Raw genomic sequence first — 16,462 nt, forward strand, 5'->3', positions numbered from 1 at the left:
CTCAAATTTAAAACTAGACTATGCGTACAAAGTGACAGAAGAAATTGTTACTCACTAATGAATAGTGGGTTCTATACGGACTCCAGATTTTCTACTTATGCCTTAAAATAACTCTAGACAAAAAAAAAAAAAAAACACTACAGGACAGTCCATTTCTACTTCATTTTCTATTTCCACTTTGGCTAATTCAGAGACACAGGGAGCCAGAGCCTATCCAAGTCAGGAACCAATCCTTGAATAGGGTACTATTTCGTTACACGGCACACACACATAAACATTTATAATTATTCATACCAGACTCATAACATACCAGTTTAGAGTGGTCACTAACCTAATCTACATATTTTGGGATGTGAGAAACAAAAAACGTGGTATCTTAAGAAAAGCCCAGAAATTATGAAAATGTGCAAAATTCATGACAACTGTGACAAAGGATTCAAAACTAGTCACAATACTATGGAGGAATTGTTCAGTAATAAGATACCACTTTATAAAGTTGCTTATAAGAGAAAGCAACCAGTCTGATTGGCTAAGATTCATTACATAAATATTATCCTTACACCTAAAGCTTTTCATCATTTATTACCTTGTTTTCAATATATACAAATATTCATTCATTTTAATTTAAACATGATGATTACTATCTGAAGTTTTCCCTTTCCTGAGTGATTGAGGGAAAAGCAATATCTACAGTATGGTTGACTATTCTAATATACAGCACATACTGTAACTGAGAGTAAAAGAATTACATTCTGGATCATATTTTCACTATTTGCATACTTTCTGTATTCACAATTTGTAATTCTTTTTAATGAAACACACTGAATGATGGCCCAATGAAGGCCAATTCGCATCCTATAAAGAAGAGATAAAGATCAGTTACAAAATCTGTCACATTCTGCCACTATTCAAATGGATGAACGGTACAACATGCTCTAATTATAATTTTGTCAGTGTATATATTCAGTTTTTATTTCCTTAAACATTTGCTAGCTTCTTCATAAACAGTTCTGAAAGCTTCACTTTCAACAACCACATTATATTTATGTCAATACATTTTGATATGAGTAGTTGTGTAATTTATTAGAAAAATCACATGCATATATCCCAGAATGAGCAATAGTTTTTAGTTTTAAGTACAATAGTTTTTTGTCTGAAGAGATACACTTGAGTAAAATGCATATTTATCATAATTTAATATGCCTTCAGGGTAATGGAGTAGCAATAATGTCAAAAACTTAATTATTATGCCCAGATTGCAATGGCTGGCATCCCTGGTGATTGGACAAAAACGTCCTTAATTCAGAGGTTTTCAATCTTTATTTAAAAGCTAACAGAAATACAGGTAACTTAACAGCACTCAAGGACAAAAAGAACAAGATATGTGGTTCCTAAAAGAAAGCAAAACATCCTTGTTGCAGCTCTCAGAAATATATAACATCTGAATAGATATTACAAGACATTGTATGTTTAAACAAAAAAAAAAAAAGACTAAAAGGGCAAGTTTATTGGGTACAAAAGAGGCCTTCATCTCACAGATAAAACAGAAGTCACCATCAATATTGTAACCAAATCCATAGTTCAGGAATAGCCAACTAATTAAAAGGTGGTTTTAAATAATTTATCTCCTTAACTTCTATTGATTTGGCAGTTTGGTGGTAAGAACGCAGTGCTATAAAATTAAACAGCTTCAAACAGACACTGCTGAGAGGCTGCTGCAGCTAACACATATACACAAGGAGACTATAGATTAGCCTGATTTTCTCAATTAACTCATCACACCTTCTATTCACTGCCTGAAACAATTTCCCTTTTATCTGTCTGGCCACTGGGTCAGTGGAAAGTTGTTTTTTGCAGAATTACTAAAACAGCAGAAACAGGCATAGAAAGAGTGATACATGATGATAAATAATTCAATATTTAAAAAATAAATATCTAATGGATGACCTTTCACTGCATTTGGTATAATTTTTTGTCATGATAATCAAACCTTTTCCCGTTTTCAATTATTTGCTACTTATTAAGTGTTCATTCACTCTGTCAAAGGAAGAACAAATAAGAAACAGAATACAAACCCACATTTATTCTTCATATGCTTTTAGTGATTCAGCTGTCCAGTTACTCAGTAAATGCCTTCATGTAATGCACTAAATTAGGCACATATTCATTGTATATGGTAAATGGGTGTTATAAAGATGCCCTCTATTTGGCTACTGCCTCAGACGTTCATGGCACTGGTTTTGATAATGGCCCAGTCACTGAGCAGAGTCTGCATCTCCATGTACATTTCCCCTGAGTAGTCCTAACATAACATTTTCAGAGCTGTTTAAAAGGGATACAGTGGACTGGTGCCCATTCTAGGCATCAACAACTAAGCTGGCAAGAACCAGCTCTGAACAACATGCATCTCCAGCACAAGACATATACACTGGTGGCATTTAACCTAACTTAAATGTCTTTGGGAATGTAGGAGAAAAACAGGAAAGCGCGAGAAACTAACAGATACATGAAGAGAATGTGCAAAGTACACAAGACCAGGCTCAGGAATCAAACCTAGGATGCAGGATCTGTGAAGCTGCAGTGATAACCAAAGCCATTGCACCATTCTATTAAATAGTAGAGACAGACCAATGAGAATTAATGTATTCTATTTAAATGCATTAATACCCATAATATTCATAGAGCCAAATTAAAGTGCAATACATTTAAAAAACAATAAAAAAAAAAGTAAATCCTGTGGGAGGGAATGACTAGGAGACGATACGTGATCTTTACGTTAAGATCACGGAAGATAAATAAAAGACCCGCGAGATGAAAGAGAATGGCCATGGAGCGTCTCGTGGGGATATAGAACATGAGATTTTTGCAAGACACACCCTACTTACAAGCAATATCCGAACACGGTCAGCAAAAAAATCAGTAGTGTAAAGGCACACAGCACACACAGATCCAGGGGTCTCAGTGCATATAAAGCGTATAAAGGACAATGCGTTTTAAATGATACGTCAACGACTAAAAGATCGCATTAGCACAAACAAAAGGAAATTAATCATCAGGACCAGGTGTAATTGAAAAAATAGCAGGACAAAGCAAGGTCAGAAATAAAAGGCAAAGAGCAGAAAACAAAGTCTTTTCGCCTTCGCATCATTCAATGCACAAAACATAGATTTACACAATAATGGACCATACGCTATGAGAATCTGAGGTCCCGCAACAGTTAAAGCAACGGCAAGTTTAATTTCAAAGAAAACACAATTCAGTCAGGTGTATATTTATGCTCACGGAGAAGCGATCAGAACGTGAGCAGCAGAGACACGAAGTGACAAAAAGGACAGTGGCTGTACAAGCTTAAAATGATCGACCCTCCCTCCCCCACCCTTCACAAAGCGAGCAGCGTTATACGTCCTGCAAGAAAGAGATTTGACCACACCTGGGGCTGGAAATAAAGGACAATTATTGTTTTTACAACGTCACGCGAGACAAGGCAGTGAGCCATCATTTAAAACAAGTCCACAGACATCTAACCTAGCAGTTGTTGGACTGCATTTGGCAGACACGCTTCATGTCCTCCAAGCTCTTAAAACAACGACATGCGACAAGCAGAACAGGCAGCTTGCCAGCAGCAGAAAGACAACAGATGATCCAACAGCATATCCTTAGCATGCGTTCAGCTAAGGATTTTATTATTATTATTATTATTAACTAGCAATGCAACCATATATCAGTAATGATCAACATTTTGTAAATGGAGAATGCTCAGCAGGGGCTGGGTGGCCATTTGATGTAGGTTAACAAAACATCTTCTTGAACTAATGAAGAGCATGGGTCCCAGAGATTTTCCATTCCACTGAAGTCATCTCTTTGTAGCTGTTGTTAAAAAAGTAAACAATAATGTTTGTACTTTTGTTATATCAGTAAAACCTTTCTTCTATGTAGTTTTATCTTTATACATGCATATATTTTGAGATAATTGGTATGAGATGTGTTAAATAATGCAGGTATTTTTATAGTTTAGATGGTTAATGGGAGCTTATATTGCAGGTAAATATCTGGCTATATGTTACAGATTGGGACTCACTTCCATTTTACTGTGAGGTTAACTTAAATTTGTGCACTTATGTTTGCAAACACTGTATTGTGCAATATTTTGCTGATATTGTATTATACTTTCAAGTATGTGTAAATGACCTCAGTACTTTCTTACTAAAGAGCACAATACAAAAATAAAAAATGAAATTTGTACCTTTATAAGAGCAGAGAATTATGGGGTAGATGGTGCCCTTTCATTTTTGTTTCCCTGTCCCCTATGAATGGACACAATTTTGCCTTCAAGCCCCATTACCACTAGATGTTACTTTCCACGAAATATATACTTCATTTACACTCTCATTTTCCAAAACAGAAGTGTTGATAAAGCAAACACCTTTCTGCTTTGCTGAGCAGCTACAGAGAACGCATTTTAACCACATTCTAATTAACATGTAAATATATATAAAGCAAACACCTCAAAACGATTTACAAGCAGATGCTAAATTTTACCTAACATGGAGGAGAAAAGATCGTAACATACAGTACTTCATACTGTGACATATAGGGGGCGCTATCGCTCCCTTGAAACCTCAGACTATACACCAGACACCAGGTAAAAGTCCAATAGTTGACTTTATTATTATAACACAGTGCACAAAGCACCCTCCACTCCACAATACTCAAATAAATACACAATACTCTAATAATAAACAATCCTCCACTCCCAGACGCCCGGAAGCACTTTATTTCTTCCAACCATGTGACTGGGATTTACTTCCGGGCTGTATGGAAAATAAACGTCTGTGTCTCCCTGCAGTGTCCCCTGGTGGCCCTGACGTTATCCAGCAGGGCTGTGTATTAAAACTCCATAGTCCATGAAGCCCTGCTGGAATTCGGGGCATCTCCACGTTGCAAGGAGGGCTCCATCTAGCGGCCTGGGGGCATTGGCCAGGATGAATGGCCGGCTATATCCCACAATACATAAAATGACATCATAGCAGAGGAAAGATCAGACAGTTACTTTTCATAAGGTAAGTCCTTTCATGATGTTGCATAATCCAGATTACAGGATTCACATAGGCCCCCCAAGAATCGGAACTTAAGCACAGAACACCTCTTGTTTGCCAAGGTGATGTACAATTTCATTTAGACTACCTGAAAGGAATCAACTACCTGAAAATGTCGCCAGCTAGGAATAAGGCTTTACTAAATTCGATTTAAACCAGTTTCTGATTTTTATACAATGGAGGATGGTAATGTATTGATGTAGGAATAGAAAATTCATAACCGGATGCAGTAATCATACTTAAGAAACCAAGAAAATCATTTGGTATCAACAAAACTGCAATTTACAATGTGACATTAATTAAAAAATGCTATAAGATAGTCGTAATATTCACGCAGCCATTTCAAATCATACCAGATTTTACATTTCTCAAGAAACACAGTATTAGCTTCTATCATCATTATGTGTATTAAAAATTCTCAAAGTGATATAAAAATAAGGTTGGCTGACAAACTTCCAAAAGATGTGTGAACCACATAAAGAATTCTATGTAACCACTGATAGGGCAGGACTGTTTCCATCAACTTGTCCTAATGAGCATTAGCCAAGAACTTTAAATTAAAAAAAAAAATCAAGAAGGCAGAAATTGTAATTTCAAACACACACCCATACTTTGTGAATGTCCACACTTGGTGAATGTGTAATGATACCAAAGTCCGCATATGGATAGGAACACCCACAACCACACACACACATGCACTCCTCCTTCGCTTGTTTACACAAAATGTTATTTTGTTTTGTTTACACAAAACATTATTTTCAGTTTAATTAAATTGGAATTATTTTTGAAAATTGTTAAACTTAACTTACTTATTTAGATTTTCAGACCATTAATTTACAAAATAAGGCTAATTGTTGATAAACACTGTTTAAAAACTTATTAAAGTACTTTTTGGTAACTTGTGCTTTTTCATTGTAACATTTAAAAGGTATCAAGGTATTCAATTCATATTTAAATAGATATTTAAGGTAACTGCATATTACATTAGTGGCAACTCATGGTGAATAGCAAACATTTCTTGGTAATAAAGAAAACAAAACGCTGGTATCTGGAAGGTTGCTCGTTCAAATCCTATTACTGCCAGGAGAAATCCTACTCTGTTGGGCCATTGAGCAAGGCCTTTAACCTGAAAATTGCTCCAGCGGCACTATACAATAGCTAAAACTGCGCTATTACCTCCAAAAGTAATGTAAAAATATGATTTCCTCTCTGGGTTTAATACAGTGTACTAAAATTCCAAAAAAAAAGAAAATCTAAAGTTGGGTATGGGGTAATATCTGTGTGGATTCTAGACCTGATCTTTTCTAACAACAAAGACAGGGCAGCAACATTCATAATATGGTTAAGTTTATAATATATTTTGAAAATACCTAAAGAATCAATAGACAAAAATGAAGAGAGAATGATCTTTATGGGATGAGATTCTCAGTGGGGATCCTCATGGAACTGTGCTTGGAAAATGCAGTTTAATGTACAAAAGTGGTGCATGCAGGCAAAAGAAACATTAATTATAAATACATTAATGCAACATAGGTGAATGTTTTTACTTTAAACAGTCAAGCATATATTCAAGGACAGAGTTTGAAATTAAGGAGACAGGATTTTACCTGTGCTTTCAGGGTGGCACACATTCATAATGTACCACAGCAGCAATTAACATTAATATGTACATACTATACAGTCTAATCTAAAATCATAAGTTCCAGTTCAATTGTATTACACAATATAATATAATTCTTTTTGGATTATCTCCTACAGACTAGTTATAATTTAAAACCAACAACAAACAATGAATACAACATGCAACATCAGGCAATATATTTAAGAAACATACATCAGATAGATCTTTAGTAGATGCATTGGATGATCTAAGGATAAAAACTGAACCTGATTCAAATCTTTGATGCATAAGATACTAGTCTGAGAGCCAACCAAGTAGGTTATATCACAAACTGTAATCACTAAAGTATACCAGAATGAATACTTCCTGAAAATTACAATTTAAACAGAAATAACATAAAGGGACACTTAAGTGAAGTCTGGTGCTTGTACAGGACAGATATGTACTCACCTATTCCACTATGTAGTCTTCCCAGATGTTTTAGTCCCAGTCCCTGAACCATGGCTGGCAGGCCACTTTTTGGCCAGGTCCCTGTGGCCTTGCTATATGCCTACAAATATAAAGCAATTTTTCAAAAAGTCTCTTTTAAAAATATGTATTATAATATTGCTAGATTCATAAATATATAGTAGATAATGTTCAAATAGTTTAACTTTGGGAGTTTAGAATTGTTTTGATACACCTTTTCTGAACTGGCAAAAATGAAATAAATACTGTCTTAAAAAATTTTTAAAAATAAAATATAAGCATATGAATAAAAAGGTAAAGAATTTACTTCATCTATTGATTTATTGATTCATTTTTGTATTTTAATTATTTCGATTTATGAATTAACTCGTTGTACAATTGTGACCTTAGCATTGTGAAGTGTCATGCATAGTCCAAAGATGCCTAGATATTTGTCAGCGGCCTTGTGCACCTGGTAAGGTTAACATTGATAAATCTGTCTAAAGGGGTGGGATAGAATAGATATAAAAGATTCAACAAAATCTATAAAAACTTTGCTTGCAATAGGAATACTGGGATCAACTACAAAAGACAGGCATGGAGGTTGTGACTGTCAGCAGGTGCCTGTTAACTTAGTGATAATGCTAGAAGTGAAAGGCAATACACAAAGTAACGAACCACTGATCAATAATACACATATATCTGAAACAAGGGAATATTTCAGTTCTGAAAGACCATCAGGCACAACAGGACAGGTGACAGAAGCAACTGTTAACAAGCTAATAACTTTGTACAGTGAATGACAACTACAAAATCTGCCAAAAACTGACACAAAAATGTAAAGACCACACACATGGTATTCCATCCTGCTGAGAGTTTGATGCTTATTTCCTTTAAGGTAGTTACTGTAGTCTCCCACAAACAGAACAGAATTCTGAACTACTTCATTATTAAATTAACCTTTAATGATAAATAAAGCTACTAATGTTGCATATATAAAGAGATTAAATAGATCATTTAAATTATGAGTAATATTCTTTAGGAATCTAACTACAGCTAAAACTAAATAATACAGCAGATATTGGGTAATTACTCAGTGAGAAGTATGAAAAATGAATAAACAAGCATACATGGCAATAGTAATCTGATTGTTTAGTGTTCTCTTATTAGTATTCCTTAGACCCACTTAACAAATACAGAACTCCAGTCTCCAAACCAGTAGGCATAATTCAGGAACCACCCCCCGGACAGAGCTTACTAACACCCGCAACCACAACAACACAGAACCAATTAACCTAACATGCACAGGATTAGGAAGGAAAACAGGAGAACCTGTAGAAAACTATCCTGTAGATGAGGGCAGAATATTAAAGCTCACACAGAAACTAAGAGGACATTGCCTTTGTAAGGTACCATTCTACCACTCTTATTAATAAAGCAATAATTTAATTACACAAAATGTACAGGAATGGTTAAATTTTGTTCTATTTGTAATCCCATATGTGGCATACCACTTAGTAACAGAAAGCAAATTTTGACAGCACAAAGTGAAAAAATAATTCAGACAACATACTTCAACTCTATCCATATTGAATGTTCTGATCACAGTTTCAAGTAGCAAAGATGAATGATGAATGAATTTTAATAAAACAATAACACTGAGAACCACAGCTCATGTTTAACCTCATTCTGACAAAAAATTTGAAGGGCTACATTTCTTGCCTGGCAAAGGATTGGTAGCAATTCAATTGTGTTTTATGCTATTCTTTCATCATTAGGAATTAGGCCATTTTCCTATGTACAGTATGGGGTAATATTTTTAATTGTCTTTAAGGACTCTAATGAAGGCTTTATGGAATGTACGAGCAACTTCCATCCATCCATATTTCAGTGTCAAGCAGCCCATCTTTGCAGCACATGCTGCCAAACAGGTATTAACTTTGGCCAGGATATCAGTCTCTGGACAATATGCCAAAATGAAATGAAATGAAAATGATAAAGCATAATAACAAGAATGAATACTTATAAGAAAAAAAAAAGGAAAAGAAAAGTGATGTGGAATGATTTTCGTGTAGTCTCCATTTCCCTATGTAGAATTTAGGAATACGGTCTGGAAGAGTAGAACTAACATCAGTCCATCCCGCATCCAGTTCCTCCCCTTATGGCTAGGTAGAATAAAATACCCCACTGAAGAAAGTGTGCATCTTTTAACCAGCAAAGAGCAGAATGGAAAAATCCTCCTAACTGTGACTGTTATTTTTTTGCTCTGGCAACGTTGCCAACATTTCTTTTTACCTAAATAACTTAGCAGTAAAACAGGGTTTTCTTTTTCACAACATTTGTATGCTTTATTTATCATGTTCAATATGTCTCCATATTAGGACTTGGGCCTCCTTTGTTGAATATTTATGTTCTGACCATACTGCATTTGCATGGCATTCCATTCATGGTCCCCATTTTGAACTGAGTATGTATAACTGTATGAGCTATAATAAAATCTTGCAGTTTAGCTTAATTTTATATAATGCTGGCTGGGGAGGTGGCCTCATTAATGTGCCCTGGGTAGGAATTCTGCATCTATATGTCCATGTCTATGTTGATTTTTCCCCCAAGTACGCCAGAGGTGGTCTTCTTACATTTTGTAAGATGGACTGTTTAGGTTAACAGGAAATTTTAATTTGGAACAAATTAATGACGAAAAGTATCATTAATCAGCCATATCTTTAAGACTTAAAAATGAAATCTACTTCTTGCAAGCATATTTACAGCTCATTATCATCATCATTGGTTTAATGACCACTTACTGTGTTTACCCCAGGTTATCCAGTTGGCCTCCAAAATATTTTTCCCTCCACTCTGCATGGTCCTCAGCATTCTTTGGGGTGAGATTATTATTATCTATTCTTTTCATGTACTTCAACAGCATTTCCAACTGTTCCACATACTCGGACCACGTTAGTCTGTTTCTGCTCTGCATAGCACCTATCACCTCAACACCAAGAGTTTTTTTTAACAATACATTTATCTTCCTCTCACTCCATAACACTCCACACATCCACCCGATCAATCTGATTTCTGTTCTTTGCAGCTTTTCTTATGTTTTGCCTTCATCAGCCAAGTCTGACTCATATTCAGGATACTACTCTTTATACAGCTCTGATAAGTATTTCCTTTCAAATCCAGAGATGCTCCTTTAGGATTCAGAAAGGAGGACATGTCCAAGAATTTCTTCCACACACCTGTCACTGCTTTGTCCAAACCTCCACTTGCACTCTACATGTCATCTACCATAAGTAGATTAATTTCACTATTTCTTAAACAGATCCATTGCCAAATTTACCAAATTCTTTCCCCCTCTCACTCTTTTTACAAGCAAAGGACACTTTCCCTGCCTGCAGACAACCACTCACACCATGGCATCTTTTATGTACCCACTAGATTTGAGTTTTTCCCAACACCTGTACCACACATGATTTCATGACCATGTTCCCACTTCTTTCATAACTCTCCTATACTTACAACCATCACCTTGGTCTTTCCTGCATTTACTTTGAGGCTTTTCAATCCATACTAGCATTCCAATTCAATGGCATCTTCTTCAAATCTGCTTCACTTTTTGCCATTGATACAAGATTATCATCATAGAAGGGCTCCCATAGCAATCCTTCATGTACGTTTCTGGTTGTCTCCTCCATCACCATCATGAGTAACAGACTCAGAACAAATCTATGATGCAGCCCCACCTTCACCTCAAAACTCCCACTATCCCTGTGTTCTGTCCTGGCCACCTTTTGACCTCTTGACCTGGGGTTAGAATTAGGCCACAGCCCGATTTGTGTGTTCTAAAATGAAACTAAAGGAGGATGGGCAATAAGGGCAACTAGCCTTAAAAATTTCTGCTTTAATACTTCAATGACATTGTCAGCTGAGGCACAGAGAATTAATATAATTTCTATATATTAGATTTTTTTCAGCGTAAAGCCAATGTCACATTATGACTTTTTATTGTGGGGATGTCAGATTTGTCGATCGAAGTCCCAGATCTTGTTACTGTAACATGTCACATTTAGCAACTGAGCGTCAATCTCCCAAAACATCCGTGTTCAGCCCTTTTTCTAACAGCCAGTAATATGCTGCCTGACAGAGCCATGGCTGTGCAAAGGTTTAACAGCTGCAGTGAGTTCAGTAGCACTCTCTGCTCTTTACTTCTTTTTTCCATTCCGTTATGGTATGTAAAACACAAGACATTAGACAGACAAGCCTCTTTTCTGTTTTTGAGGTTCAAAACAATAAGTTCCTTATTCCTCATTGCTACATACTTCAAGATGAACATTCATTGGTTGTTATCTCTCCTGCACATACAGCCTGCCTCTTTGATAAACAAGAAAATCAAACAGGTTTGATTTTATCATAGACAGTAACAGACTAGTTGGTCTCAGTCATTACGTATGTCACATTAGGCAATCATCTTCATGGAAGCGTGCTGCCGACTGCCTCTGACAGGCTAAGAATATGGAAATGAAGACTAAGACTGAAAATCACTGGAAAAGTTGTCTAATGTGACATGGGCTTAACTGTACAAGTGGAACCCTTGCTTCATCTAGGCTTGTTTCCTGCCTTTATTTGCCAGGATAAACAACAGATAAGTGGGCTAGAAAGTATAAGGATGTATATACCAGAGAGTGTCTTGCATAATCTAATTTAAGCAAATCTAACTAAGACTCTAAAGAACTGTTTCTTTTTTTAGGATACTTGCCTAAAGTTAAACTTGTGTTATGTTTATCTACTGAATGCAGTCTAACAACCAGATGAATAATATCCTCTCTTCTGTTGCTCTTTAGCTAGGACAAAATCTGTAATAGTAATTTATGGCTTAGTAGAAATTCATATCTTAAAATGTACTCACCTACTAATTTGATATTTTAATAATCAAAAGACATATTCAGCTCTTCAAGCCAAAAATATAATGGAAATTATTGAACTTAAGGAGCTTTTCTTAACACAAATTAAATAAAGCAAGATGCAGAAACTTTTATGTCCTTTAAAATGGGTAATACATTAAAATAACAAAACTGGCATCAGCCATCTCAAATACAGTACTGTGTTTGCACAATGGTTAACTTGTCTTGATACCTTTCTGCAACATCATACTAGGTCCACATGTGCGCTCTCTTATTGGACCTCTTTTCAAAAGCTCTCATCAATTTCCAGCCACCTCTGTCAGCTCCACCTTTACTCTGCCCCACACACGTGGCATATTCATGGCTTTTATTTAATACTAGCCATGTGCGCCCAACTACGTTGCGCGTGTTAAAGTTGTCTGTGAAGGGCTCCCTGGTTAAACGCGGCTGCCAGTCGTGAACTGGGCCCTTCGTCGCACAGCATTATGATTTTTTATAAGGGAAACAAAATTACAAAACAAAACCCTTTGACATTGATTTGATAGGAACGGTTACTCAGAATCACTGTCCGAATAGTAATTATGTGGTGGTGGAGGAGCATTTCTGCTTCTCTCCGTTCACAGTCCATCTCGTTTTCATGACGCTGTCATTTCCTCTCACGATCTCTTCTCAACCTTTCTCCAATTTCGCAGGTTGCTTTGTGGCAATCCAAAGAGTAAGGAAGAAACAATGCTTCTTTCTTGAACTGCAAACACCGACTGATGGAAAATCACAGAAGTGTGCCCGACTTATATACTCTGACTGCCGACTCCAAGAAGTGGGTGAACATTCGATTTGGACGAAGTGCTGCCAACGACGGTCGACAGAAACACAAAAAACCACAGTCTCGACAACGAAGCAGGTGTCGACGCCAGATCTAAACAAAAAGCACGGTGTCGACGCCAGATCTAAACACAAAGAGTGTTATTGACAGTGTTTGTAAACAAAAGTAACAACCAAGGTGTTGTGTATTCAGCCAGTACAAACAGCACGTAGTCTCCTTTAGTTCAACCACACTCCAACCTCATTCAACGATCCTCCCCCTCACTTCCTCTCCTCCTCCATCACTACTGCCCTCTACTGAACACAGCAGGAACACCACACAAGGCAGTGAATTCACGGACAAACAAAGATCAAGATCCAAATGAAGATTATATATAAAGATAAGTCTATGGAATGAGACTAATGAACAATAATTGCCTGTTAAAATTTAGTAAGCAGAGGTTTGCCATAGTGTGCATTATCCCTGTGTCATATAATTTGTCTACAAAAATTCCTAATACATTAGAATATGTCAAACCATAAACATAAAATATTCCTTGTGAAACAAGGTTCTTTTTTTAACTACACCTTATGATTGTTTATTTTAAATATTACCTAATCAACACATATTTTTTTCTGAACAAACATACTACTTTCTGCTGTTTCCAATTCCTTTTTCAGCTTCCCTATCCAAAGACATATAATGCAAATTAAACAAGATTTCTAACTGTGTGTTCCAGAAATTTTTACCTAATAATGTCTGTAGTCCAAAGGCATACAATAAAAAAAGTATGTTGGTGAATTATACTAGGTTCTAAAAATTGCCATTTGTACAACAAATGAATGACTGATTTGAATAAGTGTGTTTGTGTGTGTCACTGTGCATTTAACTGACAAACTATATAAAATTAATTTTAACCTTGCACCCAATGCAGCAGGGATAGGTGCTGGACATACTTGACCATACACTGGATGAAAAGGTTAGAAAATGGATGGATGAATAAATGAGAACTGTAATTCTAATCAATTAATGGTAATTCATTAATAAGGAAATAATTTTTTGTATATACGGTTTAAAACATTTAATGTGACACCTACTTGAATGAACCTACCACAGTTTTGCAGGGAGCTAGCTTCCTAGTAGCACCTTCATAGGGCACATTCACACACACTAAGTTAATGTAATTCCCAAATAACTTAACACACAACTCTTCGGAATGTGGAGAAAATACACACAGAATATACAAACGTCACTAAAACAGAAACCAGGTATTCCAGGCTTACATCAACGTTCTTAGTGCTTTCTTTCCCCCTATGCTTGTTGTCACCAATATAAAATAGCTTCAAAATTTGTACCAACAAAAATATTAAATACACAGAACAAAGAGGCATAGTTGTCCTCTGAGTTTTGCACAACTGGAGAAACTTGAGGGTCTTCTGATGGGCAGGGTAGGTATAAATATCAAGAGTTAACTGCAAGAAAACTTTAAAGTAGCAAACACCACATTTGTAATCTTTCCATTGTTTGCTGCCCTATCTGAGTTTGTACTCATATCTGATTTTGAAACATTGTACAATAGTGTTATTGAAAATACTGTAAGCATCATGCATGTGACATAAAATAACCATTAGTGGTAATCAAAGAAAAAACTGGTTAAATGTTGAAATGAAATAGAGTGTCCATTTAACCTTTAGTGCAAAACAATAAATTAGGAGAAAACACAAAATCAAGAAAAAAAAATACCAAAAAGGTTACACTTGAAAATTCATTTTGTCGTCATCTTTTGTAATTTCTTTTTGTGATAGATTAATGACTAACAGCACGTAAAACTGAATACATGGGCAGGTGATTAAAAAAAAGTTTATAGAAGAAATAATTAAGATCTTCACAAATAAAAAACTGGTATAAAAGGATAGAACATTAACCAAGTTAACATACTTATTAAAATCACAAACACTTAAATATAGATTTTTTGTGATCAAATATGTATTGAAGTTTAAATAATATTACTGAGAAATAGAAATAACAACAACCAACAGGTTTTTCATAAAAAAAGTAAAAAAAAAATGTAAAGACAGTGTGGAAAGTCTTCAATTAAAGAATAAGACGTTCACAAAAAAAGTGTTGGGGACCGTCCCCATATATTGTCCTGCGGACAAAGTAGCAAAATAAATGATCAAAAGCAAACCAAAACAGTAACATTTGACAATCTTTATCTGACAAAATGGTGTTTATATACAGTATTGAATTGTGGGAACAGGAAATGGTTGGCAGGAAGTGACGGTGTAACAGGAAGCGGAAACCACATCGTTTGATGAAAACCGGAAGTGACATCTTTGAGGAAGTGTCGAAAGTGATGTCAGTTTATATGACCGGAAGTGATGTCATGGTGGCCATTTTGAAATTCAGAAAGGTTGGAAATTATTTTTCTTCGATTTTTCTGTGGAGAGAAGAGATTCCGGTAAGTACCACGTGACAACCCTTCATCTCGCAATGTTTCACTCACCTTTAGGCTTTTAGACTGCCTCCTAATCGCACGTGTGTGACATGACCCCCCCCTCAGCCCAGACCCATCGGGTCAGGCGACCTGCACCAAGAGGTCGTGGGCTCAGGAGAGAGCATCCGCGTTGGCCTGCAAAGAACCTCTACGATAAACAACACTAAAATGATAAGGTTGAAGGTCCAAAAACCACCTGCCACTCTATATAATAATTCATTTTGTATTACAAAGAAAGGCATCGGTGGCATGGGATCTAGGGTTGTATAACCCTCGGTTGATAGTATTGCATTTCTTGCAAATTTTAAGGAATCATCGTTCCATTGTTCTCTTTTAAATGATGAGGGGGTAAATAGAAATTGGGCTGTTAAATCCTGGATAGGGTTTCTATTGACCTCAATGGGAGGGGCTTCTGCCACCACGTCCTCCACGTTAACTGTACTAGCTCCCGTAGAGGATGATGGGACATCGACTCCTCCACACTGGGTACCTATATGGGTCCTAGCGACCGTTGTACACGGCGTGGAGGCAGTCGGAGCAGCATACTCCATTATTAAGCCTAAACTTTTCCCAGGAGCAGTTACGTTTTTACCTCTGTTAATATCATTCCAATCTCTCCCTAATATGACTGGAAATGGAGGATCTGGTAATACAGCCATGGCCATTCTAGTTAAAGTATAATCCACCGCGACCACACACTTGGCTGTTTTATAATACAGGATGTCTCCGTGTATACATTTGAGGCTGGTTTTTATTTTTAGCCACTGTTGTGGTAAAACGAAACGGGAAGCAACAATGGAAATGTTACTCCCGGAATCGAACATTGCCTTTACCTTTCTGCCATTTATAATAACTGCGCCTGTATAAGGAAGAGACAAAGGGTTAATCACAGTGGCACAATACCTTTCCCCCTTCACCAAGGAGCAGTCCATGGGTTCAGATGGGCAATTAGGTGACAGATGTCCCATCTCCCCACACTTGAAACAGCGGGGAAGGTGAAACGGTTTATCTCTTCTACGGACGGCAGGCTCGGGAGCTTGTCGGATGGGCTCAGGAGATTGCATTTTCTGTATGCAAGGTGCTTTTTGTTGCCAAATC

General features: G+C 36.5%; 1 protein-coding gene across 3 annotated transcripts in view; it reads right to left on the reverse strand.

The window, feature by feature from the left end:
• The window catches only part of LOC114659055 (ERI1 exoribonuclease 3-like), a 361,240-nt gene that overhangs the window by 144,395 nt on the left and 200,383 nt on the right, over window positions 1-16,462 (reverse strand). For 2 of the 3 annotated variants that reach the window (XM_051933147.1, XM_028811266.2), the window contains exon 7: window positions 7,168-7,267. The exons of the other annotated variant lie outside the window; for it this stretch is intronic. In XM_051933147.1, coding sequence (XP_051789107.1) covers window positions 7,168-7,267 — 100 coding nt within the window. The remainder of the gene's footprint in view (window positions 1-7,167; window positions 7,268-16,462) is intronic. 3 annotated transcript variants of the gene reach the window in all.

This window comes from Erpetoichthys calabaricus, chromosome 10, assembly GCF_900747795.2.
Source record: "Erpetoichthys calabaricus chromosome 10, fErpCal1.3, whole genome shotgun sequence".
Lineage (NCBI taxonomy): Eukaryota > Metazoa > Chordata > Cladistia > Polypteriformes > Polypteridae > Erpetoichthys > Erpetoichthys calabaricus.